The sequence below is a fragment of the Anas platyrhynchos genome, chromosome 2, assembly GCF_047663525.1.
Source record: "Anas platyrhynchos isolate ZD024472 breed Pekin duck chromosome 2, IASCAAS_PekinDuck_T2T, whole genome shotgun sequence".
Classification (NCBI taxonomy): domain Eukaryota; kingdom Metazoa; phylum Chordata; class Aves; order Anseriformes; family Anatidae; genus Anas; species Anas platyrhynchos.
The window spans coordinates 38,492,376-38,516,549 of record NC_092588.1 but is presented as its reverse complement, the minus strand read 5'-3'; the positions used below and the strand labels follow the sequence as shown (position 1 = coordinate 38,516,549).

The following is a 24,174-nucleotide window of genomic DNA, read 5'->3' as shown; positions in this document are numbered from 1 at the left end:
AAGAATAAACACTGATCAAAGCAACACTACTGCCTCCTCTGACAAGCTACATGGCTTGAAAGAAGTCAGTGTGACACAGATTCACTTCAGGAAGCCTTTTGATACTCTTCTCCATAATATTCTTGAAAATAAATTAAGAAAAATACAACAAATGAAATTACTATGACATACACATATGGCTAAAACAACAGTTGTAAAGAGTTTTTAAGGTTTCACATGTGGCTCTCCAGAACTCTATCCAGTCCAGACAAGACCTATTCAATATTTTCACAAACAGTCTGTGTAACAAAATGGCTGGGACAGAATAAAAAAGTCAGACATATTTGACAAACTGAGTAGCCGTGATCAAAACTATTGAAATTTACCAAATGGAAAAAGAGTACGTAATAAGGAGATAGCAAATGTACATGTATAGCTGCATTTGGGTAGTAACTGGCTATAATAGGGATCTAGGTTGAAAAATAAATTTAAATGCTGCTGCAATGGAAACAAACCAACCACATTGAGAGAGGAGCAAGACAGGAAGTACTCATATGACTTTGGTTTGAGGTGATGAGGGTGATGTTACAGACATGATGCACTGCTATTTCAGGCTCCAAACTTTACCAGCAATGTTGAGAAACAGGGAGAAGTACAGAGGAAAAACAAACAAACAAACAAAGAGAAAAACAACTGACAAAGGGGCACAGAACCCCTGAATTTTTCATGTGTAGAAGGTAGATATAACTTTTATTGTATATGAAGGAGCTCTTTTCCCTTTACAGCAATCATTTCTTTTGTATATCCCCATGGAAGAAGAGAACAAAATTATATATATATATATATTTATTTATATATATATATATATAAAATACCTAGTTTGGAGAGAAATCTTTATTAGGAAAGTCATAAAATATGGAGACAGGGTTTGGTATATTGTGCAATCGGCTTTATTTATGTTTTTTGAAGAGTAAGTTAGAAGCACGCCTCTCAGAACCGGCCTAAGTCACTGCTGTCTGACTTCCTGACCTGCCACACCACAAACAAAAATCTTTATAAGGTTAAAAGCTACCAGACTGGTACAGCCGGAAAAGTTGACCTGTGAGGCCATATGAAGAAAATGACAGTGGCTCTTCAACAACCCACAGCCAACAACACGAATTGTCATCAGCCTTAGCACCTGAAGGTGTCGCACCCCTACACAGTGCTCCTTCCCACAGCATCTGAGGCAGCCTCACCATGAGGCTGGCCCAGAAGCCAAATGATCTGTGTAGGCTCAAGGGTCAAAGGTCTGGGTGCAAAGGTGCCTCCGTGGACTTGGGAATACCTTGAAGTTCATTCCAAGTCATCAGTCCCTCGTGAACTCTAGCCCTTACACTGCAGCTGTGAGCTTGGGACACTGTGAGGGCTTGTAGCTTCAAGACTGATGAAGAAAGACAGAAAAGGAGGGGAAAAACTATGTTTTCTAAGCCAGAACTGAGACTAGAGGGACTAAAAGGAAGGTGTAGGGAGCTGGGGGGCAGCCTCTTCTCACAGGGAAGAAGTGATAGGACTGGAGGGAATGGTCCCAAGTTGTGCTGGGGGAGGTTCAGGGTGGCAATGAGGAGACATTTCTGTCAGCAGGAACAGTCAGGCATTGGGACAGGTTGCCCAGGGAGGTGGTGGCGTCACCGTCCCTGGGGGTGTTCAAGGAGAGGCTGGACGTGGTGCTTGGGGACATGGTTTGTGTGGGGCTGATTAAGTGTTTGCGTTTAGGAGCTTCCCCAGCTCAGAGCACCCTTACACCGGGCTATTTTTATTTTACATCAGTCCATTTTTATTATTTAAATAACCAAACAGCGAGGCGCTCCCACCCCTCTCCCTCCCTGAGGGGCGAGCTGCGGGGAACCACCTCAGGGCGAGCCCCAACGGCCTCCGAGGAGGGGGGGGGGTCTCCCATTGGCAGGGGGCGGGGCGATGGCGGAGGGGGCGTGGCCACACAGAGAAGGGGCGTGGCTTCCGCGTAAGGGGGCGTGGTTTCCACATGGGGGCGTGGTTAAATGCGAAGTGGGCGTGGTTAACCATAAAGTGGGCGTGGTTTACCGCGAAGTGGGCGTGGTTATTCACAAAAGTGGGCGTGTCCCCGCGGCTCGCCCCGCCCCTCCCCGCCCCAGCGGCGGGGCGGAGCCGGGCGGCGCCTCCCGCAGCCCTTCCGGGTCGGCGCGGGGGGGCGGGGCGCTGCGTGACGCTGCCGGAGGCTGCGGGCCGCGGGCCGCCTGTCATTGTTCTCGCGCTGCCCGGCGCCGCGGGGCCGTTGCGGCCGTTGCCTTTCCAACCGCTCCCAGGCGGCGGTTGAGGGAGGGAGGAAGGGAGAGAGGGAGGGAGGCGAGGCGAGGCGAGGGAGGGGCGGGCGGGGGGGGCAGCGAGCGAGAAGAGGGCGAGGCGGCAGCTGGGCGGCCATGGCCTACGCGTACCTCTTCAAGTACATCATCATCGGGGACACGGGTGAGTGCGTGCGGCGGGGGGGAGCGGAGGGGACCGGGAGGGGACGGGGGGGGGAAGGCAGCGGCGCTGAGGGCCGGGCCCCGCGGCCGTTTCCGCAGTGCTGGCGGCGTCGACGTGGTGGCGGCTGCGCGCCAGGGAGGCGGCTCCTCGGCCTCCGCCCCCGCTCGGCCCCGCGCTGCTGCCGCTCCTCCTCCTCCTCCTGCTCGCCCCCTCGCTCGCCTGGGGATCCGCAGCCCAACGGGGAGGGGGTTTGGGGAGTAACGGAGGGATTGGGGGGGGGGGGGGGGGGGGGGGGGGGGGAGCAGGGCAGGGCGGGCTGCGGCAGCGCGACATGGCGGCGGGGCGGGGGGAGGCGCCGGCACTGCGGGGCCCGCAGCCGGCAGCGCCCCGCCTCGGCCTCCCCGCCGCTGCCGGCCCGAGGAGGAGGTGGCGGCCCCGCTTCGGGGGGGGAGGTGTTAAAACGGGGTGGTTGAAAGCCTCGGGTCCTCCCCGGTTTAATTAAGCGTCGTTCGGCGTTTCTGCCGGAGGAGCCTGCGGACTCTCCCCCTCCCTCACCCGTTTGCTCACCCCTTGTATGCCTTCCCCCCACTCCCCCCTCCCCCGTTTGCACCACATAGCGATGGTCACAGCCACCAAACGCCTGGCACGCTGGTAGAAATTGCTGCTTGAAACCCCTCTGCCAACATATTCAGTGCCCACCCCCCCCAGCACGCTGGGGTTGCAGGTAGCGAGCTGTGGTTCGCAGCCTTGTCAGGGCCAGGTGACTGCCCCAGTGACCTGCGTTGCTCAGGGGTGCTGCATCCTTCGCGTTGTTTTCCTCCTAGCTGGACACATGCCTTCCTCAGGAGGGTTGATGACAGCCGTCGTTTCACGTGCTGCTGTTCTGGTGTAACTCCGTAATTGCACTTCATACCTGTGAACCAAATCATGCTGGGGTGTAATTGTACGCTGCAGCTGCATTGCACATGAGGTCATTAAATACAGTGAGTGCAGCTACTGTTGTGTTTTTAATTTTTTTTTAAACCTACGTTTAAACTCTGAGAGCTTTTTTAGGCTGCTGCAGTAGAAGCTGTAGTACAAATAACTATTAAGAGGTATCACAGTCTTAATGACCCCCTTGGAAACATTAGGCTTTAGATGACAACTGAAAATCCTGTTTGTTTGTTTGTGTTTTTTTTTTTTTCCTGAGTCTTTAGGCAGGTGGCAGCTCACCAAACCGCAGGACAGGGGATTCTACCTGAGCAGTCAGAAGTACATCTGCCCAGGGTGATGCAAAATGGTAGTGCAGAACTCAGAGTGACGGTGCTCTGGAACACGTGGCCGGTTCTGGTGCATCTCCAAAAACTCTGATTGTTAAAGAGGTAGAGAGGGCAGCAAACGATCGCTTTGGTACATTGATCGTGTACTGATTAAATTTTTACAATGAAACATCCTCAGTGTAATGGTCTGTGGTGCACTTCCAGCATTTCAGTTGCTCGAAATGTGAAATGCAGAAGGGATGTGTGTCACTGCTGAAGTTGATTCAGCTGCTTAAGAGCCAAACAGGGGAGTAGTAAGGTAGAGAAGGGAAACACAGAGGGAAAACAGTTTGCAAATTTGCTATTTTGGTTTATTTATTTATAGTTCCCGTAGTTTTTGCTCAGAGTTGCTGCAAGAAGCTAATTAAAACCAGTGCGATGATCGTTCTTGAAGCAAACTAAACCTGCCAACAGTGGAAAGTTGATTTTGCTTTCATTTTAATTTCCTGTAAGCCCTTAAGTATTCTAACACAGCTAGCACCGAAGAGCCAGCTTACGTTGTGCACCGCTGTTTGCTGCCAGAAAGCCTGTGCTGGTTTCGGTGTTACTGCTGCTCCTCAGCCTCAAAGCATTGAACTCACAACACCAGTGGTGGAAATCAAGAATGGATGGGGGCTGTCCCCGCCTGCTCCGGTGGTGTTTTGCCACACCATTGCAACCAGTAAGGATGTGCCAGCGGCCTTGCATGCCATGTAGTTTTTGTAGCAATGAAGACATCTCTATCTCTGGAGCTTGATTGAGAGCCTTTGGAAGTGGATCAACTGCTTGGTGACTCAGCACTTAGTTGTAAACAAACTGGAGGAGAAAAGTAAGGCGGCAGCAACCGAGGGCAGATGTTAGCATTTAGCTCCTCTTCTTTCCCAGCACTACAAAGCAAAGTGGGTTATGCAAGCCAAAAACAAAACAAGAAAACTTGCAGTTATACAAGGCACCTGCACATGTCTTCTCTGTACTGTGATTCCAAATGCTTCCACCTGCTTAAACACGGGAACTCAGTATGGTCTCAGTTTCTTAAAAGGACAGCCCCAGAAACTGACTGTGCAACGTTGCCTCTTGCCCAGGAGATCTTGTCCCCTCGCCTGCATCATTGCTCATCGACATTCAGTGGCTTTTCCTTTTGCTGGTACTTCAGGCACTGTGGCTTTACCAACATGGGACTGATCCTATTGTGGTTGTTAGATTTTTATATATATATATATGTGTAAGAGATGTAAATATTTTTCCCCTGTAGTTGGAGAAGTTTCTTTTGGTTATGGGAGAGACCTGAAATACTGTGACTGTCTTTCAGGTCCTCAAACAACCCGGTTATCAATCTGTATGGTTTTTGCATTTTATCAGTGGGACAGCAGCTGTTGGTATCTTTAAGAGAAATATACAAGTACTAAGGAACATTGACTGCTGTTAATCCATAGGTCTTCTGGTCTGGATATTTCCAAAACATTATATGAGTTTGCAAATGCATTCAGGAGCACACATGGGGCGTTCTGCTGAGGGGTTTTCTCATGAGACCTTTGCCTGGGTGGCTGATAACATCGTTTTCAGTTTGGGTGCATGTAGGAGTTGTGCAGCAAAGATCTGATGAGCACGCCATCTACGCTTGGCCACCGATTGAAGTTGAGGTGGACTTTGATCTGAGCCAGGGCAAACAGAGCACATGAGTATTGCCAGGTTTTGCAGTTAGTGGCTGGAAGTTTTTATTTTTCTTACAAGTTTTTCTATACGGTGGTGAAATCTCCTTTACATTTCTATTGCTGGTGATGGGAATAAATACCATATGGGAATAAACTCATACATAAGACCTCTCTAATGCTAGGGATGGATTTTCTTCCCCAGAGTATTTAAAATACATTAAATAGGGTTTTCCGTTACTGGAGTATGTTTAGTCCTTCCCATTAGAGACTGTTACAAAACTTCAGCATGCCTGAAAGACCAGTTTCGCAATGCTTAGGCTTCTTGTCGCCATCATAACTTGCCAGTTGTACTCCATCTACATGTCTGCGTGTGATCAGTGTTACTGCATCTCCCACGAACGGGTCTGTCTTCCTCTCTTCTTCGATGTGTTAGTTCAGCAATCCTCAGAGTTTCTTGGGTAATGAGCTTTTACTTGCCTTCTGATTACAGCAAATAGCTGCTGCCTATAAACCAAGGATATCTCCAAGTGCTTTCCAGGGGAAGATGAGAGAAAGTAGGATTGCTGGATGATCTCACTCTTCTGACAGCTTACTTTGCTCGAGAAAGTCAGCTGTTTAACTTGCCTAGGATATTCTCAAATGAAGTAATAGAATTGGCTTTGGTTTCTGTCCTCCTTGTGAAATGTTTCCAGTGCCACTGCACTTTGTCCTGGGACAGCTGTTATTAGCTGGCAACGTGCATGGCAAGAGCCTGTTGCCCTTCTTTTCTACAAGAGTATAATAATAGTTGTTAACTAAACAAGTTTTCATCCCGCTGGAGCTGGAATTAATGATTCATGATAGTTTTGAGAACTTTTTTTTACAGGATCATGACCTGTGCTACTTACTTCTTGCCTTGAGAAGCCATGGATGATGCTTTGATCCCTAAAAGTGCAGGTATTAGGTGCTGTATCTTAGTTTCACTGTAGTTTGTTGTGATCATCCAGAGCACTAATAGATTTTCTACAGCCTTGTGTAGTTTAATTTTGTTTGGAAAGAAATTTTATTTGTTTTTAAAGCCTGTAGAGTTAGCAGTTGGGTACTGTTACACTAAATGCAGAGTGGTAAAGCTGCAAGCTCCTTCCAGTTAGCAAATCTGAGTTTCTCATAGAAATGAGAAGTTGCATTATATTGCCTTAAGATGCATTGTTGTAAATCATTTACAGCAGTGTTTGTTTATTTAAGCATTGAAGCTGAATCATCTTCAAAAGAGTTAAAAAGCCATTTTTAAAATATTGCTGTTCCCAAAGGCAAGTAGCCAGTTTGAACACTTTCAAAGGTTATTTTACTTTCTTGTCCCTGCTCATATTGATATGTGAAATCCCTTTGCTCTCTAAATAGCAGTTTGGAGCTTTGTAGTCTCTCCTTCCTATTGATTTTAATAATTTTTTGTTTGTTTGATGTCAGGGTTGTGTCTGACGGACACAACTCAATATGCAGCTCAACTTCGCAGAGTTGCGCAGAAATGAGGTGTTTGGAAAGGAAGGAGAGGAGAAAGGAGCTGTGGCCTGTGCTACGACAGGGGCACACCAAACATCTGGAAGCTATCTAGAACAGTGCAGGCCACCATAAAGAGCTAGAAGTAGCTCATAAGCCAGGTTAGAGATCTGTATCTTGTGGCAGTTTTACTATTTAATTATCTGCTTTAAATCTGATTGAGTTTTAAAGTCTGTTATTTGAGACTTGCCTGTTGTTTGAGACCGTCTTTAGCCTATTTGAAGGTCTGTTTTTGTTTTCTTAAAGGAGGTAAGAGAAGCCAGAAGCTTGTTTCATCTCAGCTGCTATTGGGGCCTTGGTTACGTGGGCATCTGAACCAATAGAGGCGATTATGGGTGAGAGGAGGAGATCTGGCTCTCCTTATCTTGTAGGTAATTTTCATACTCTACCATGAGCTGATTCAACTCACTCATGCAGTAGAAAAGTCCCTGCTTTTAGGATTAACACTCCACTGGGTGGATGAATCAGCTGGGTTGGCACAAGGAAGTGCCTACTGAAGTCTGGAGTACTCTCAAGGGAGAAGAATGGCTCTAGGAGGCTGGGTGAGATGCCAAAGGGGGAGTAGGACTTCATCTCTGTGCATGGTGAGCTCATTGGTCATCCTCTCTTGTGAAGCAACAAGGGAAAAATAGTTGTGTGAGGTGCCTGAGCTAATCCAGTGTTCAGCTGCTGCCAAAGTGGGCGGACCTGGTTGCCACTCCTTGTCCTGCCTACGGGCTGCTGCTGATTCCAAGCTGTCAGCATCAGTACTTCTCCAGCCCTTCAGAGAGACAAATCGTCTTTGTGAGCTGAACCAAAACCACCCAAACGAAGCAAATAGCAGGTATGATCAGAGAAGTGTAAGAGCCATCCTGAGCAAAGAGGTGGAACTGCGTGGGAAGGAGTGAGCCTGCCCGTCAGAGGCAGCTGGCGGTTTCACTGAAGAGGTTTGCCTTCACAGTTCAGTTTTAGTACCCAAGCTGGGATGAGTGCTGCTGCACTTCTTTTCCTCTGCCACCTTTCTTGGCATACAGCAGTGCTTACGTGAATGACTAAGGAAGTGACCTTAGCCCTTCCCTTCCCTGCTTTTTTTTGGCATTGTTAGTTTTGAGACAGATTAGCTTTCCAAGGCACACAGCCAAACACCAGTGCTGCAGAACTGGATCACAGCACTTGGTTAGCTTGGTTTCAGTTGTTGGGAATCAGTCCCTTCTGGCTGTAAAATGAGTAAATGAGTTTAGTGGTAAGAAAAGCCTGGAAATGTCCCTTGTGTGACAGCAGCGCACCTCTGACTGCAGCTGAAAGATGATCAAGGAAAAAGAAAAGTTTATTCCCTCTCTTTTCCATGTGTTACTCAAAACAGAGGGGATCACAGGAGCTGGAAGGGGAGAAGGAACCATGTCTGCTTCCTTGGCAAAAGTCATTTAACTGGCTTAGCTGCATCATCACCTGTGCTGTGGTTCTGGGGCTGCTTTTTGAGTTGCCATAAGCTCAGGATGCTTCTTTGAAAAGCAACCCTTCTCTTTGCTGTTTATTTTCTAGCCCTAGACTCATGCACATACTAGTATTTTGGGTGGCTGTGGCTTTCTGCTGGGTCAGCTTCTTGATACAGCTCACTGCATAACCTTCTGAGTGAGGAGGGAGAGGTTAGCCCTGCCACTTGGCTGCTCTGGCTTGCTGAGCACTGAAACGAGCTCTGGTTCCTATATTGGGAAGAGAGGTGCTGAAGCATCCCTGGGTGGGCAACAGGAGGGGTCTGGCAGTGCTTTGCCTAGGGAAATGGACAGCAGAGCAGCACTCAAAAGAGGAAGCTGTTCCAGGAGGCAGAGAAATTTGGAGACCAACCCAGGCTGATGGTTTGAAATGCAGAGATGGAGAGAGGTAAAGCAGTACTGCAGCACACCTTAGGACCTAGATGGTGGTGTAGAACAAGTGCTGGAGTGACCCTGGAACAGGTACCTGCAAAGAAGCGTGCTGCGCCCTTCTGAGCACATACTCTGTTGGTTTCATTTGCTCCTAAGCAAAAGCTTTTGTTTGTTGTGTGTGTTGGTGAAGCGTATCCAAGATCTGCTCGTTTCTTGTTTTAAGATGCTATGGTTTGTTTTTTTTCCTCCTGGGAAAGGTTTGTCTGAACCAACTGCTGGAATAAAATGGAGAATGAGTTTAAAGGGACAGATTCAGTTATTTATTGTGTTCTACAAGTATCGTAAGACATGCTCAACTTCTCTTCTGAAGGTACCTGCTTCATTCCAGGCCTAAGACTCACAATGCTGAGTGAGTGAGGTACCTGGTAAGCAGCTCAAGAGTCAACCAGTGTAGTTAGTGTAAAGCATTTGTACGCGGTTTAATTAGCTGCCACACAACTGTGAATTGATCTTTGCAGTATCTTAATGTCATATAAGACAAGTAAACTGCTCAGGAGCTCCTGTACTGTTCCTGTTGCTGGCTGGCTGTGATAGCACAGCCTGCTCGAGCTCCAGGAGTGTGCGGGTCACAAGCTATTCTCATCAGAAACGCCCTGTAACAAATGTACAGTGTGTTAAGACTGAAATGAATACAAATGTTACTATTAAATGTAGGCAATAAAATATTTATGAACGTTATCTAAAAATGGATTAAAGCATAAATTTAAGAGGCGCTGCAGCTCTATTTGCAACTCTTTGAAACTTTTTCAGCCATCAAGAGCACGACACTCACTGACTGCCAGGGATTTTTTTTGCTGGAAGGTTCAGAAGTACCAGGAATGGCACTGAACAGAAGCTGGTGCATTTCTTTGGTTTCTGTTGTGTGAACCCATCGGTCTGCTCCTAAAAGCTGTGCTGTGAGAAACTACAGGTGCAGGCATCGTGGCCGCGTTGTGCCAGCTTGAGGCTGTGCGTGTGTCAAAGAGCTGTGCCTGTCTGTCATCCGGGCTGGGCTGTCCCCGGTTCATCTGAACCAAGGAGCTGGTCGCCAGCCTTACAAGAAGCAGAAATAGCAGATTGCCACATGAGAGCTGGGGCTGGGACACCTAATCAAGTGTCATTTTGATTGAATTTTGAAATCTTTCCTGATGTTCGTAAGATTTTTTTCAAAGGTAGTATTTAATAGTGTTGAGGTTCGGTTTTATCCACTGATGCTGAAATTGTTTTTTCAGGTTAATGGCAAAAGCTGCTCTGCATTCTGTTTCTGCATTGATTTATAGGTGGTTGTTTTTTTGTAAGTGGGGTGGTGATTAAGTTCTGTGGCAGCTGTAATTCAGTGGTGGTGGCATAGAAGTTATCTCGGTATGTAAACAGTGCTGTGTGAGCACAATAACTGCTGTTATTGGAAGGTTCCTTGGAGATTTGTGTTCTCTGCCCTTCCAGCCCTGCTATTCTGCTTGGCTTTCTCCCTGTTATTTTCTTACCTCCAATGCTCTTTCCTATTCTTCCACTTTCATGTCCACTGATTTTGGAGGGAGGCTGGATGCAGCATAACCTATACAGGTTTTCCAGCCGCTTTTGTTGTGACAGCTTGCTCTCATAAGCCAGAGAGCTCCAGAAAAGTCTGATAAGGCCAACGCTGTAAACTTTGCCTTGGGCTGTAGTTCCGTGCCACTCTAAGCTGTTGATCTGCTGCCTGCTGCGTTTCTCTTCCCTCATTTGACCCAACTCCCATGCCTGTCTGCCCTGCGTTATGCCCATTCTGTTTTGTCACTTTGTCCCTCTCCTGGTCAGGTGATGCTGTAGGGACTAGAGGAGGGGCAGCACCACTGGCTTGGGCTGCTGGAATTGCTGCCTCGCTTGGGTTATTAATGTCAGGGTGAGATCTGACAGCAGTGAGAGACTTGCATTTGATTGCATTGAAACTGGCCACTGTTGTTCTCTTTTAAGTGCTGCCCACCTGTCAGGTTGGTCTCAGGAGTGTGTAGGCTTTGTTTCCTTCTGAAACCATACTGCAAAAACTTTGGGAATGTTGAAGTTAGTAGAGACAAGATCAATGTCACTGTATGCAAACCTCTGGTATGCATACCTTGTGTCTTACAGTATGGGTCTTCTTTTTCTTGTCCCTTTTTTTTTTTTTTGCTGTTTTATTACTAGATACATCGCTCCTGATCAACTGTTGCTGACCTTTAATATGTGGCTGCAACAGCCTTATCTTGCTGTGCAGATAAAGCACTGCAGGAATGTGGATGCTACAGTATTGTATGGTTTGTGATATAGTTTGGAGTTTAAACGTTTGTAAGACAAGTGTATGCCTGCTGTGCTGTAAAAGGCTAAAAATAGGAAATTGGACTGAGCAGGCCTGGAAGATGTTCTTTGTTCTTGGAAGAACTTGTCTGAGTCTGAAATCAGGATGTCTGAGGGGCAGTGTGTGTGTTACCTGTCTGGTCGTACGTGAACCAAGTTGGTGCCAATTCTCCCTGAGCTATTTGTTGGCCTATGGGGCACCAGTGGGCAGCAGCACGTAATGGTCATAAGCAGATAAGCAATGCCTGCAGTTACCTCTCCTGATAAATTAGCGAGTGAGATGTTATTGAGGATTTAATTAGCTTAGCAGAAAGTCAAAACCTCTGAATTGGACATAGAGTTGTGAGGGTAGGGAGCCGTGTAGTTACAGTGGTGAGGCGATGTGGAATGGTGCTTCGAAAGTCTGTTAGGACACTATCCACATAATTTTAAAGGCAGAACTACTTTAAAAAAAAATGTTCAATGTTTAAATAAAACTGCTTCAGCTTTAATACTTCTGGAACTTTTAAAGCTGTTGTATTGTGGAAGTTGCATATACTTGGGTGAAATTTGGTGTTTCAGCTTCTAGTAATGAATTTTAAGCAATATATGACATTGACTGAAATTAATCTATATCAGTTCTTGACAGATTTTTTAATGCACTTGCCTAAAACTTTTTCCTTTCTTTTTTTTTAGGTGTTGGGAAATCATGTTTATTGTTACAGTTCACAGACAAGCGGTTTCAGCCAGTCCATGATCTCACTATTGGTAGGTCTCTTTGGTCCCCCACAATGATAATGTGCTGTTCTAAAACATATTTAAGGTTGATTTGTTTTGCCTTTTTTTTTTTTTTAATGGTGTTAAGCAGCTAGGGTATCTCAGCATGCTTTTATGAGTTTATGCTGAGTTAATGTTGGATTTTCTGCATTAATGCAGTAGCAAATCTTTAGATGATTAGTATTTGTTTGCAAAGAAAGCCAAACAGAGGCCTGCTTCTTACTAGGAAAATAATAGAGAATCTGAAACAGTTTTTAAAAATTCATAACTATCTCAATCGTCTCTTCAGAAAAGCCCAGAAAAACTGTGTATGGAAACAGAATTGGTCAAGCCTGAAATGCAGTGAAGGTGATGCGAACAGCAGGCTTTTCACTAGGGACCAGACTGTTAGCCTAGCCACAGAACCTTGAACACAAGTAGTAGATAAAGCCAAAGGAAAGTTAATCTTAAAGATGAATAAACACATCTGCTATTTGGAAAGAATAACTTCTGGATAGAGAAGGATTGATGTGCATTCCTTCTGCTGTTTGGAAGGGAAAAGTATTGTTTTTTTGTTTTTTGTTTTTTTTTCACAATTTCTCAATTGAATCAGGACTGTTTGTGTTAGGTAAGATTTGATATTCATTCCACGGGAAATGGAGAAATGCTGTCCGAATGCATTGCCTCTGATCTGACTACAGTAAATTATATGAACTTTTATATTTCCACATAAAATATGAGGAATGGTGTGGGACTGTGGGCAAGCTTAGCCTTCAGATCAGTTTCAGTGTTAAGCATAACAGACTCTAGCCTCCAGTAAGTTTGCAGAACCTTTGAACTTCTTGATGTTATTTCAAGGAACCTATTAAATTGTCCCTCTAATCATGCTGAGCCTTGCACAAAATGTATCCCTAATCTCTGCTTAGCTTGTGTGCTGGAATAGGTAGGCTTCCTGTGTTCAGGAGTACTAAAATAGACACTTCAGATGTAAATATTCTTCATGTAACAGAACATATCAGGTTGTCTGGTTATGGCTTCCTTTTCTCACTTGGCAATTGTCCCACACCTTGTGTGTGGCTATCTGATACAATTCAAATTATAAGTTTAACATTGGTTTTCAAGTATTTCTGAGGTCTTGACAGCGGGTAGGCTGGCTGGATAAAGAGCCTGAATTCTTATAAGGAGGTATGACTTATTATCATCTCTTCTTCTTTAGGCCTGCCAAATATATGACACCTTATATATCACTTATGCCTTTGGCAGTCTGTCACATATTCCTGCTCCTCAGCAACTTGATATGCTGTGGGAAACAGCTTCACCTCAGCAGGAGGGTTGTAGCGTGAGTTCTTTGGCTGGCATCTAGCTAGCTAAAATCTGGGAGCAGATACTGAAGGTAGTGGGATGAGGAGGTGAACCTAGATAGCAGTGCAGCGAGTGGTGTAGGAACGAAGCAGGGAAGTTGCTGGGAAGGGAGAAGAAAAGGTCTTGCCTGGGAGCTTCCTTTCGCTTTACTGATAGGGCACGTGTGTGTTTTGGCTAGAATACTTCTCTCACTTACCCCAACGGTTTTAGGAGGACAGAGATAAAGAAAGAACATTATTTCAAAGTGATAGGAATGCCCATGAAGGGTGAGGTAGGATGGGTTAAGGTTAACTAATGTGCTTCCAGCTGATGATGTTAAAACTTCTGAGAACCTGTAGATTAAAAAAAAAAAAAAAAAGTGTTACATAGACTAACTTTTATTGATATAGTAGAATGATTTTAACATGTGGGAGTGCAGTTTCAATTCTCTTTTTTCTGAGTTGCTTGCTGGCAGCAGGAATGGAAACTTAAATTTGACACAGAAAAGATACTTCAAGTGTGCAAAATTCAACCTAAAAGTTTAGTATAGCTAGCCTAAAATTTTATTTGTTAACTTCAAGGAGAGAACTTACATTTAATGAAAGCAAAAATAAAAAGCATCTATTCTATGTTTCCTGTCTTTTAGCCCCATTCAGAATTGTGTGTAATTAATAGGAGGCTTTAACTTAAGAACTTCCAACACAACAGCTATCTCTGTATAGTTGGGGAATGGAAGTAGCTGTTAAAAGTGTTGGAGGAGAGAGAAGCTGCATGGTGCAGCTAACAGACAAACAAAACAAAGCTAAACTGTGATGTTTGTGGACAGATAGAGGTCGCAAGAACACCTGTAAGCTTCTGCTTTCTGTGGCCGTTGTGCTCAGGACCTACCCTTAACTGCAAAGCTCAACAGCTTCTGTTCCCTCTTGAAGAGAACAAATGTTCTTTTAATTTTTCTGTGAGGTTGTATGTAGAAACTAAATATTTAGGAAGATTGTTGGATTTAAATCAGCAGCTCTGTATCTGCGTTTTGGGACTGAATAATACCTGTGATGGTGGCACCTGTGGAAGGGCCTTGGGCTGTCTCAGGTGTTGCAGTCAACACCAGAGCACTGCCATCCCCTTTCTCCCTCCGTTCTATGCCTGCCTTTATTTTGCACATAATTTGGATGCTAAAGGGAGCAGTGTTCTTTGGCCCACAGCTTTTACTTGACTGCAGTATCCTGGGGGGGGAGCTATTTGAGGTTTCTCCCTGCCTCTCTCTTCCCCACTTCCAGAAGTCATTACTTCTGCAGAAAGCAACACTGCCCTCACAATCTCCTCAACAAGCTTTTGAAGAGATGCATGGAATACTTCAAAATCGGGGCTAACTAATTTGAAGAATTCGGTCTAGGCAGTTACTGGTTTTAAACAAAACTTAAGCTACCAGATCTTTTTTTGCTGAAATAATGGATATGTGAAGCGTAGCTTAATGGAATCTATGTTAAGCCTTATAAATATGTCCACTACCTCTAGGCCTTTGCCAGATTTTAACTACTGTAGTAATAGCCTGGAAATTATGCTTAATTTACTGTTATTGCTCATAAAATCGCTTTATAAAACAGATAAAAAAAAAAAGGCTGATTTTTCCACTGAAGAAATTCATTTTTTTTGTTAGGAAGTTCTTTCAGTTATTAAATTTGATCTTTAGCGAGATTATTGGAAGCACTTATTTTTTTCATAAGGGCAGATGAATTCTAATTAATACAGTCATAGAACTTATCTTGTAGGTGACATTTGTATGATCACTTAATATGCTACTGATAAAGAATTGTAGGTTTAATTTCTTCTAAACGGCCTTCAGCAAACTAACACTGGTAGAGTGTTAAAAATGATGGTGCCTGCGTTCAATTTCCTGTTAGTACCCAAGCAAAGGTTTTTTTTCCTCTAAGCTAGAACTGCTAAATCGTTTGGAAAGCTCTGTAGGAAATACCTCCTTTGCACTTTTTCTAATTAGCTTGTTTGTAAAGCAGTTGAAAAGTTATGATCTTCTTTCTAGAAAACTTTTTAGCTCTTTAAAGCAGCTAGAAAATTAAAAGCAAATGGTAAAAGACTGTCGACTACCATGAAAGCAAGAACATTAAGCTAGTTCAGTATTGTGCTTGTAGGAAACATTCTTCTTTCTGATACATGCTGATAACATATCCTTTTGTAAAATCTATTTAGGTGTAGAATTTGGGGCTCGAATGATAACTATCGATGGAAAACAGATAAAGCTTCAGATATGGGATACGGTAAGTAATAAAACAAATTGTTTAAGCAACATGGCTCCACTAACTTTCTCTTCTGATGTTTTGGTTAAGCTCTCCGTGATCTGCACCCATGTGAGAATATGTATTTTTACTTTGTCTTGCTTTGTCTTTCTTTGTCTTCTTTAGTTTCACTGAAGATCAAAAACTTGCTTAAAATTTTCCTTTTTTGATGCAATATACTCATCTAGCAGTGCAAATTTCTGTTGCTTACATGGTAACTCAACTTCCTGAAGTAATTCTCTGTCAGATTTATGATTGGAATTAATGCTACTTTACTTTGGAGGAAAAAAAAAAGTTGTTACATTATTAAGAACTTAGATTTTTTCTGTGTAGCCTATCTCTGTGTTCATGCAAGGCCTGGTTAATATAACTTCCTGTTGGGGAACTGTGGTATGTCTACTAGTTTTAGTCAAGAGCTCTCTTGAGGAGGTGTTTGTGTTTTTGGTGTAGGATCTCTTTTCATAAAAGACTTGAAGAACTCAAGTTCATTCAGATCATGAGTATAGTCAATACTTGGGCAATTAAAGGATTGGGAAAGGAATAAAGTTTCAGAAAGCCTACCAAAAAAGCCCAAAGACTTTTACTTTTTGAGGGGTGCAGATTTAAGAATGCAAAGTCAGGTGATTTCTTCTTGTAGGTTGCTCTTACCACAGAGCAGTCAGCCTGTGTCTGTGCTTGTTGTGGTGCAGCACCTCTACAGTGCCCGTGCCAATAGCTTTGTCTTCCTAATATGCTTGACTATTTCATAAGGCACAGTCCTGTTTCCTTTCCTTTTCCTAAAGCATTTTAGGATACTTTTAGAAACCAACAGATAGAGAAACAGCTGTAGCCTCATGCTTGTGCTCTTTGTGGTGTAGCAAGTCAATGAAGGGAGATACATTTGTACATACATGTATGTATAAAAATGTAAACAAATGCAGTATTTCAGCTAACTTCCTAGTCTAATGTGCCTTATTTATTTAACAAGTTCATAATTTGAAATGGCATCTAACGTCTGTGCCTCCTTGGAAGTTGTCCAAGGTATAAATGAGCATGGTCAGATTGTGCTTGCTTCAGGCTTTTTCTAAGCCCAGGCATTTTTACTAATACAGTTGCAGATTGCTAACTACCAAGGTAGCTGATAATTTATAAGTTCAAAAGACAAGCAAATCTCAGAAAAAAAAACAGAAGTTTCAGGAGCAGAATTTTAGTGTGTAGCACAACCATGTGAGGGCAAATCTGTATTGATCCTTGTTTCCTAAAATTGACAGATTCTCTGCAGAAAAAGTTACTAATTTGACTGCCAATGCAGCTGCTGTATTTCCGTGTCTTTCAGACTGTTTTTGTTAATGTGCTATTATCTGTTCCCTGAATGTGAGTGAACTTCAAATGTTTATGAGTAGACTGTCTTTTCCTTTGTGCTCTGATTCAGTAGCTCTTCACAGTTTGGCTCCTTGTGTGCATGCAAAGAGTCCAGTAGCTAAAACTTCAATGGAGTTGGTCTTTATTATAAATTATAAATTATTTTGGGCCTGGATTTTATCTGGCTAGATTCTTAACTAATATCATACATACATTAAAAATACTCATTGAAAGCTTTCATATGCTCTTAGTAGATTGTGCACTTGTTGTTAATAATTTATAAGTTGTAAGCAATGAGTGACTTAAAATTTTAACTACAGCCAATATGCTAACTGTATGCAATCTGATTTCAAAAACACAGGGTAAATATATTCTAATCCAGTCCTGGATTGTAAGAGCAGAATTGAGACAGTGAAATTTAGATATGTGTAGGTGCAAAGGAGTTGATGAAATAGTAAGATCATGAAATATACCTCATTATATTTCTTAACATATTTTATATACAAGTGCTGAGGTACACAGATATGTTCATGGTGACCAAAGTTGCTGTGTCTGTGTTGTTTATCCAGGTTGAGCATTTACTGGATTTTTTTTGTTAGCAAAAGCTACTAGCTGTTGCTGTTGCTCCATATTTATTAAGATAAAACAATTTCTGTTTGATAAAATTCATTTTACACATACAGCCTGGCAAACGCTTGAAGCATTTATGTTTCTAGTTGGTACTTCTTGAGACGCAGCAACAGCAGCACATCTCTGATTTAGTCCTAATCTTATATACCTCCTTTTAAACCACTGCTGAATGGGACGCACCTTGAGCAGAGGCATAAGAAATTGAGAGTTAGATTCAGTTTGTTTCCAGTGGTTAACAATGAATATGGACTTGCTTTCATTAGAAAATCAAACATTTAAATTTTGATAGTTTTTTGCCAGAGGTGTCGGTGGCAGGGTGATTGGTTTGTTGTCCTCAGCAAATCCAGCAAGACAAGGTGTTTATCTCAGTCATGGGAGTGTATGGAAGCTGCAGCATACCTCACTGAAGGTTAACTTAGAGAGGGGCAGCTGAAGTTAACGCTGTTCTGTGTCAGTGACATGTGTTTTTGTGTTCTTTTCATGCCATAACTCCAGAATATTTGACTCTTTCATTAGCATTTTAGTTTGATTCAGGAGTCGGGCTACAGAAAGCAAGCAATTCTGCTTACTGCGCTCTGGATTTCACGTGGGAGTACACAAACTGAATTCCTTTTGGATGAGGCCAAACTGTAAGATATGCTCCAGGAATGCATGCGTGCCCATTAACAATTGTAGTCCAGTGTTTGTTCCTGTGGGCTGATAGTCTAGTAAAACTAGTCTGAAGTAAAATAAAAAATAATGAAAAAAAAAAACTTCCATGAAAGATAATCAGCATGGGCATTGTGTACTTAGTGATAGCTGTTGTGGTACCTCAGTACTACTCCTGTTCATATGTCTGCACCAGCAGAAGAGTGCATCCCCTCATCGTCTCCAAGCTGTAGGCTGCTCTTGGACAGGCTCTCCCTACTGCCAGGTCCTGCAAGCTTGCTGCTCTGTGTGCTGTGCTTAGGTCTGCGACTCCTTGGATTTCACTTCGCTTCCGGATGCTTTTAGGTCAGGCCAAAGGTAGTGCAGGTATTGGACCAAATGATTCATTTGTCTTGTCTGTCGTAGCCTCTGGATTATGTTTGCTGTGATTTTTATCTTAGTAATGATTTTCTTTGCTTGTGTAGACAGAGAAATACTTTTTTTCAGAAGTGGTTAATTGATAATTTCCTAGTATAAGTAGCTTAGCTTCTCTTTTGTCTGATACTTGAGCTGCTGTCAGTTGCCATCATGCCCTCCTAGGGAACTAGAAGTCTTCTGTAGAAGCTGGTAAGGATCAAAATAACCATTCTGGGAGCTATTAAGCTTTCTGGGTTTAAAGAAGCTGTGTAGATAAAGGTTGTTTGTCTTGTGGCAGTATAACACTGAGAAATATAAAAAAAAATAAAAAAAAATCACTTCTCCCCAAAAGAAACTTCTTTGTTGAAGAGTACTGGGCTTGTTACCAGGCTGAGTCAGTATCCTTCATTTAGTTGTTGAGGGGGCTGTTCTGTCTTGTATTTATTGTTACTAAAAAGTCATTGTTGACAAGCAAAAATAAACAGCAGTTGAAAGAGGGAATTGAAGTTCTCTGAGATGCTGCAGGGGAAGAGATCAGTGATGATACTGAGCAATACTATTTGTTTTCTAGACTAAATTGTCGTCAATGAGATTTTTTTTTTCCTGTGTGTTTGTACTGAAATGTATCCTGTGATACATTTCAATATTTCTGCTTCATTTCATGGAAATCTGTCATCAGAAGTTTATTTTATTCACTCTTATGCTTTACTCTTGCATTTATATGGTGTATTAAAAATAAACTTTGTTCTTACAGTTTTCTTCTTGAGTTTTTACAGATGTGGGGGATAGCAGTTTTAGATAGTAAGTCAATGTTTAAATAAACAACAAGAACAACCTTGCCTTTATCATTTGTTAAAGAAATATCTGAAACTTTATATTTTATAGGCTAATTTCAAATACTTTCTTTGTTTCCATACAAGTGATATCTCCAACTAAATTGACTTTTTTTTTTTTCTTTTAAGTAAGTGAGAGCTTGCACAAGTGTGCTTATGCAAGATGGAAAGCATAATTGTTGAAGGCTTACTGACACTATGGTATGACACCTCTATCTGCTTTCAGATATTCAGACCGTACCAATCCTTTTTGGAAAGTCAGTTATCCTTAATGTGTTTGTGAATACCTTGGGTCTAGTAGAACCAAGTAAAGTTCTCTTAATGCACTAAATGAATATTCATTTCATCTTAGCGAGACTGAAAATCGTCAGGGTTGAGCGCCTTTCTCCCCTGCTCCCACCCAACCTGTCTTGTTAATGGTCTACCTTATGACATTTTCTACTCACTTTGGTAGTTAGAGCATGGGGGGAATTTGTCCATTTGGATGTCATTGCAGTTTGTGTAATTAGGGCCATCATCTGAACCTCAGTGCCAGTTGCTAAGTTATTGTTCAAATCCATGATAGCAATTCAGGAAACCAGGGTAACCTGATCTACCTTCTAGCTTAGTGATCCTAAACCTTTGTCTGTAATGCACTTAAATGTATATGGTTATTGAAATACTATATTGGTATTTTATTTTCTCACTTTTTCTTTCTGACTCCTCTGCAGCTTTCCAAAATAAGAGAAAGATCTTGCTTAGAATAATGCCTGAGATGGGAGAAGAGCTAATCCTTCCTTTTGTCTGCAATGAAACTTGAGTTCTAGTGAGGATAGTTACTTAAAGGTTTCAAATATATTTATAAACTGAAATAATTCATGAGGGTACTTCTAATAATGGAGGGCTGAAGCTTTCTGTTTCTGTTGGTGTGTTGGGAATTGCTTTAGATGTCTAAATTGCATGCATTCAACAGCATCAGAAAGGAAAGGCGTATGTACAGACGATCTGCATTTGTGTGTATGTACACTTGCACCCTTGGGCATCTTTATTCCCCTTGAAATTTCAGTTCTTAATAGGTTGCTGACAGGGTTGTTCTGAAGCAACATGTAACTTGGCTGAATTCTCCACGTAAACTCTGACACTTTTAAAAGTTGTTCTGAATTCAGCTTCATAAGTGTCTTTTAGTTCTGTCTCTTCTACAGGAGGATCTTCCTATGAAACACTTGCTGGAAGGCAGCAGGGTGGTTTTCTTGTTTTTATACTACCTTTGTGCCTATTCCTTGTACTAATGCTAGTAAGTGACTTGAAAATTCTTGTTCCAGAGTGAGACACATGACTTCAAGACATTATTGCATTTATATCAACAAGTTGCCATGTGACTATAAGGCTATTAACTTATTTATAACTTTCAAAACTATACTCAAGAGTGTATATTGCACTTCTCTCTTTCTGGAACATTTTGTTCCAGGGATCAACTTCTTGTAGCTGTTCCCAACTGGCAGTTGTCATAAGTAGTCTGACGCTTGTGTGAACTGCTTGTTTCTTAGATGTCCGTTTCCTGTACAGCTTAGGAAACCATAAACTAGTTTAAATGAGCAGTAATTCTCAAAGTGAAAGAGATGTTCTGTCACTGCTTTTGAACACACCATACAAACGAGCCACTCATAAAAGAAAAGGTATCTGCAGCTACTAGCTATATGGTACATGGTAGTTTTTCATTTTTCATGCAGGCGGGTACTATAAGGTATACAATAAAAACTATTAGTCTTCTCATACATTGAAGACGTTCTGGGATGTACTCAAAAATTTTGTTCTTAAAGAAATGTCCTGGGTCTGTCCCCTCCCAGCTCTTACTGCACCCCCAGCCTGCCCGTTGGCAGGACAGAGCAAAAGGCTGAGATGTCCTTGGCTTAGTATAAGCACTGCTCTGCAACAATTAAAGCATCGGGGTGTTATCAGCACTCTTCTCATCCTAAGCCAAAACACAGCATTCCACCAGCTACTAGGAAGAAAATTAATTCTGTGCTAACTGAAACCAGGACAAGAAACTTTCCAAATACTTCACCATTGGAAATGGCAAGTTCAGTAAATAAAATTGATGGCCTGTTTTCCAGGGAGACATGCTGGTGAGGATTCCGTTGCATTATCTACACACTTTTTCTACTGCATCATAGCTCTTTTTAATGTTTTCTCAGTTTATAGATTCAAAGATGTGCAATTCAGGATCTTTTAAGGAATGCTTTCTGGTAGCAAAGGCGTGTCTGTACATTTTGCAACTGAACCCTACCTGATTACATTGCACCCTTGGAAATGCTATTGAAATGTCCTATAGAAAAAGTAACACTCGGAGTCTTTTCTCTGATGTGCTACAGATATGTCAACTGCAACATGGTTACATGGCTTAAAAGTTCACGAAAGCTTTAGCACAGGCCCTGAATCTTTGTACCTTATGACGGAAGGTGATGGATAATGCTTCAGTGTTCTGTTTACGTCATTGTTTAGGAGTTGCATTTTGATCTATACACAGAAGTGTATTTTGAGAAGAGCATGGAATATATCCACAGAGTTGTGCAGTTCATGCAAGGATGAAGATTTTTAGTACTATTTTGAAGACTTTTAACTCCAACTATGACTATTTAAGTCTCCTTCAGGAAGTTTTTATTCATTAGCCAATATGATGTGAATTCTAAAAGCTTATATGATGTGAATTCTAAAAGCTTATGGTCCAGAAGACAAATGGAGTGTTTTTTTTTAATGCTTAAAGCCCCACTTGTTTATCAGAGGCCCACCTTTTCTCGTTTTTGGTGAACTACTCATGTCAGAACTAGCACCTGCCCCTGAAGAGAAAGGAGGCGTGTTCAGGCCTCTTCAGTATCTGAACATTGGTCCCTGTAGGCTGCACCATCTGAGCTGAGGTGTTTACACGTGAAATAGTTGCTGTCTTCTAGCTGTTACCAAAAAGAATCTCCATCTTCCCACTTCCTCTGAAATTCTGTGTAACTCCAAAAGTGGGTATAACCTGACATGGCCTGAGACCAAAGGCTTGTGTTATCTCTATTAGATGTAATATGGCCTTGAGAAATAGCTTGTTTAGCATTTATTTTGTGGCTACCGTCACTACTACTTTTCCCCTATAGTCCCCCTGCCCCCAATCACTCCCTCGTTCAAGTCTCTGGCATATGTTGCTGAATTTATTCCTGACACAGCTATTAAATTACTTAATAGTAATTAGTAGCCAGCAGGTTGAAGGAGGTGATTCCTCCCCGCAGCACTGAAGAGGTCCCACCTGGAGTGCTCTGTCCTGTTCTGGGCCCCCATTGCAGGAGAGACTTGAGCATAGGGAAGAGATTCCAGTGAAGGGCCACAAGATGGTGAAGAGGGGCTGGTGCACCTCTCCTGGGAGGTGAGGCTGAGAGCTGGGACTGCTCAGCCTGCAGGAGAGAAGAGAAGGTGCCAGGGGATCTCACCAGTGTCTCTAGATACCTGAAGGAAGGTGCAAAGAGGACAGAGCCAGGCTCTGCTCAGTGGTGCAACTGTGTGGCAACTTGCCACAAGTGGTTGTGGGCAACTTACTCAAGTGTCCCTGCTTGAGCTGGGCGGGGGGGGGCAGAGCAGATCAGTGCCAGTGGTCCCTTCCCACTTCAAACATTGTGTGGGGGAAAAAGAAGGAGAAATCTGGAATTTCCTTTTAATGTGGAAGTGAAAAAAATGCTATATTTTAGGGGAGAATGGAGAAGATGCTGAACATACTGTTAATACCACTTCACAGCATATAGGGCTTTTCTCTAATATCAAACCTGGTTTTGGTTTTATATTGAGCTTCCTCACTGCTAGTTGTATCCATTGCTGCTTGAGCAAGTAGCTAAACTTTATTTGGTCTCTGTTTCCAAGACCGATGAAATACAACTGTAACATACTTGTACTGAAAAACAGTTACTAAAGAAATAATAATTACTGTACTTTGAAGTAATAGTCTACACTTAGAATCATAGAATCACAGAATGGCTTGGGTTGGAAGGGACCTCAAAGATTATCTAGTTCCAGCCCCTCTGCCTTGGGCAGGGATGCCACCCACTGGATCAGGTTGGTGAAGGCCAAGGCCCCATCCTGCCTGGCCTGCAAAACACGTCTGTGTTTTGTATTTGCCTGCCTTGAAATAAGGGGAGTAGTAGGAAAAAGAGCAAGCAGGTGAAAAGTTCAAGTAATAATGACGTTAAAAAGAAAAAAGCGGGGAATCTCTTCTACAAGCCTAACCCAGCTATTCTGACCTTATAGTTCTCTCATTTAGATTGATATGTAACTTACTGTCTGTTTCAAAAATAAATGTTCTTATTGTTTTATAAGTTACATCATAGAGTTTCTCTACTGAAACTGTTTTCTTCTGCTTAGAATGAAAGGGGCTTCAGTTTCTGTTGTCTTTACATACTAAACACAAATTCATTCTTGCTAAATGGAAAATTGTATCTTTTTTGGGGAAGACAGAGTAATGTTTTCCAACCTTTTCTCAGCCTTTCCTTCAGGAAGCAGTGATACTTAGGAAACTTCATCATAGGCAAGTAAAAAACATTAAATAATATTACGGTATTTTCACGTTATAGGTACCAAACTTTTGTAAGGAAGTGATTCTTCTAAGAGCTCGATTCTTATGTTCTTCTAAGAACTGGTAGAACCTCTGGTGATTATGGTTGACTTGGAATTATTTGCTGTGGAGAACAAACAATTTGATGTGACACAGTGTAATTTAAGAAGGTGAAATAGGCAATCTTAATGTGGTGGGCTATGTCCAAGTAACACATGATTTTTGGCAGTATGTAGAACACATTGGTGATAGGAACTTATTTTCCTCTTAACTGGGTAATAAATGT

The 24,174-nt window shown here is 42.6% G+C and overlaps 1 protein-coding gene across 1 annotated transcript in view; it reads left to right on the top strand.

Moving 5' to 3' along the window:
- The first annotated feature begins 2,190 nt into the window (after positions 1–2,190).
- The window catches only part of RAB2A (RAB2A, member RAS oncogene family), a 43,473-nt gene continuing 21,489 nt past the window's right edge, over positions 2,191–24,174 (top strand). The window contains exons 1-3 of the mRNA XM_038174278.2: positions 2,191–2,463; positions 11,794–11,865; positions 15,397–15,464. Coding sequence (XP_038030206.1) covers positions 2,418–2,463; positions 11,794–11,865; positions 15,397–15,464 — 186 coding nt within the window. The 5' untranslated portion in view covers positions 2,191–2,417. The remainder of the gene's footprint in view (positions 2,464–11,793; positions 11,866–15,396; positions 15,465–24,174) is intronic.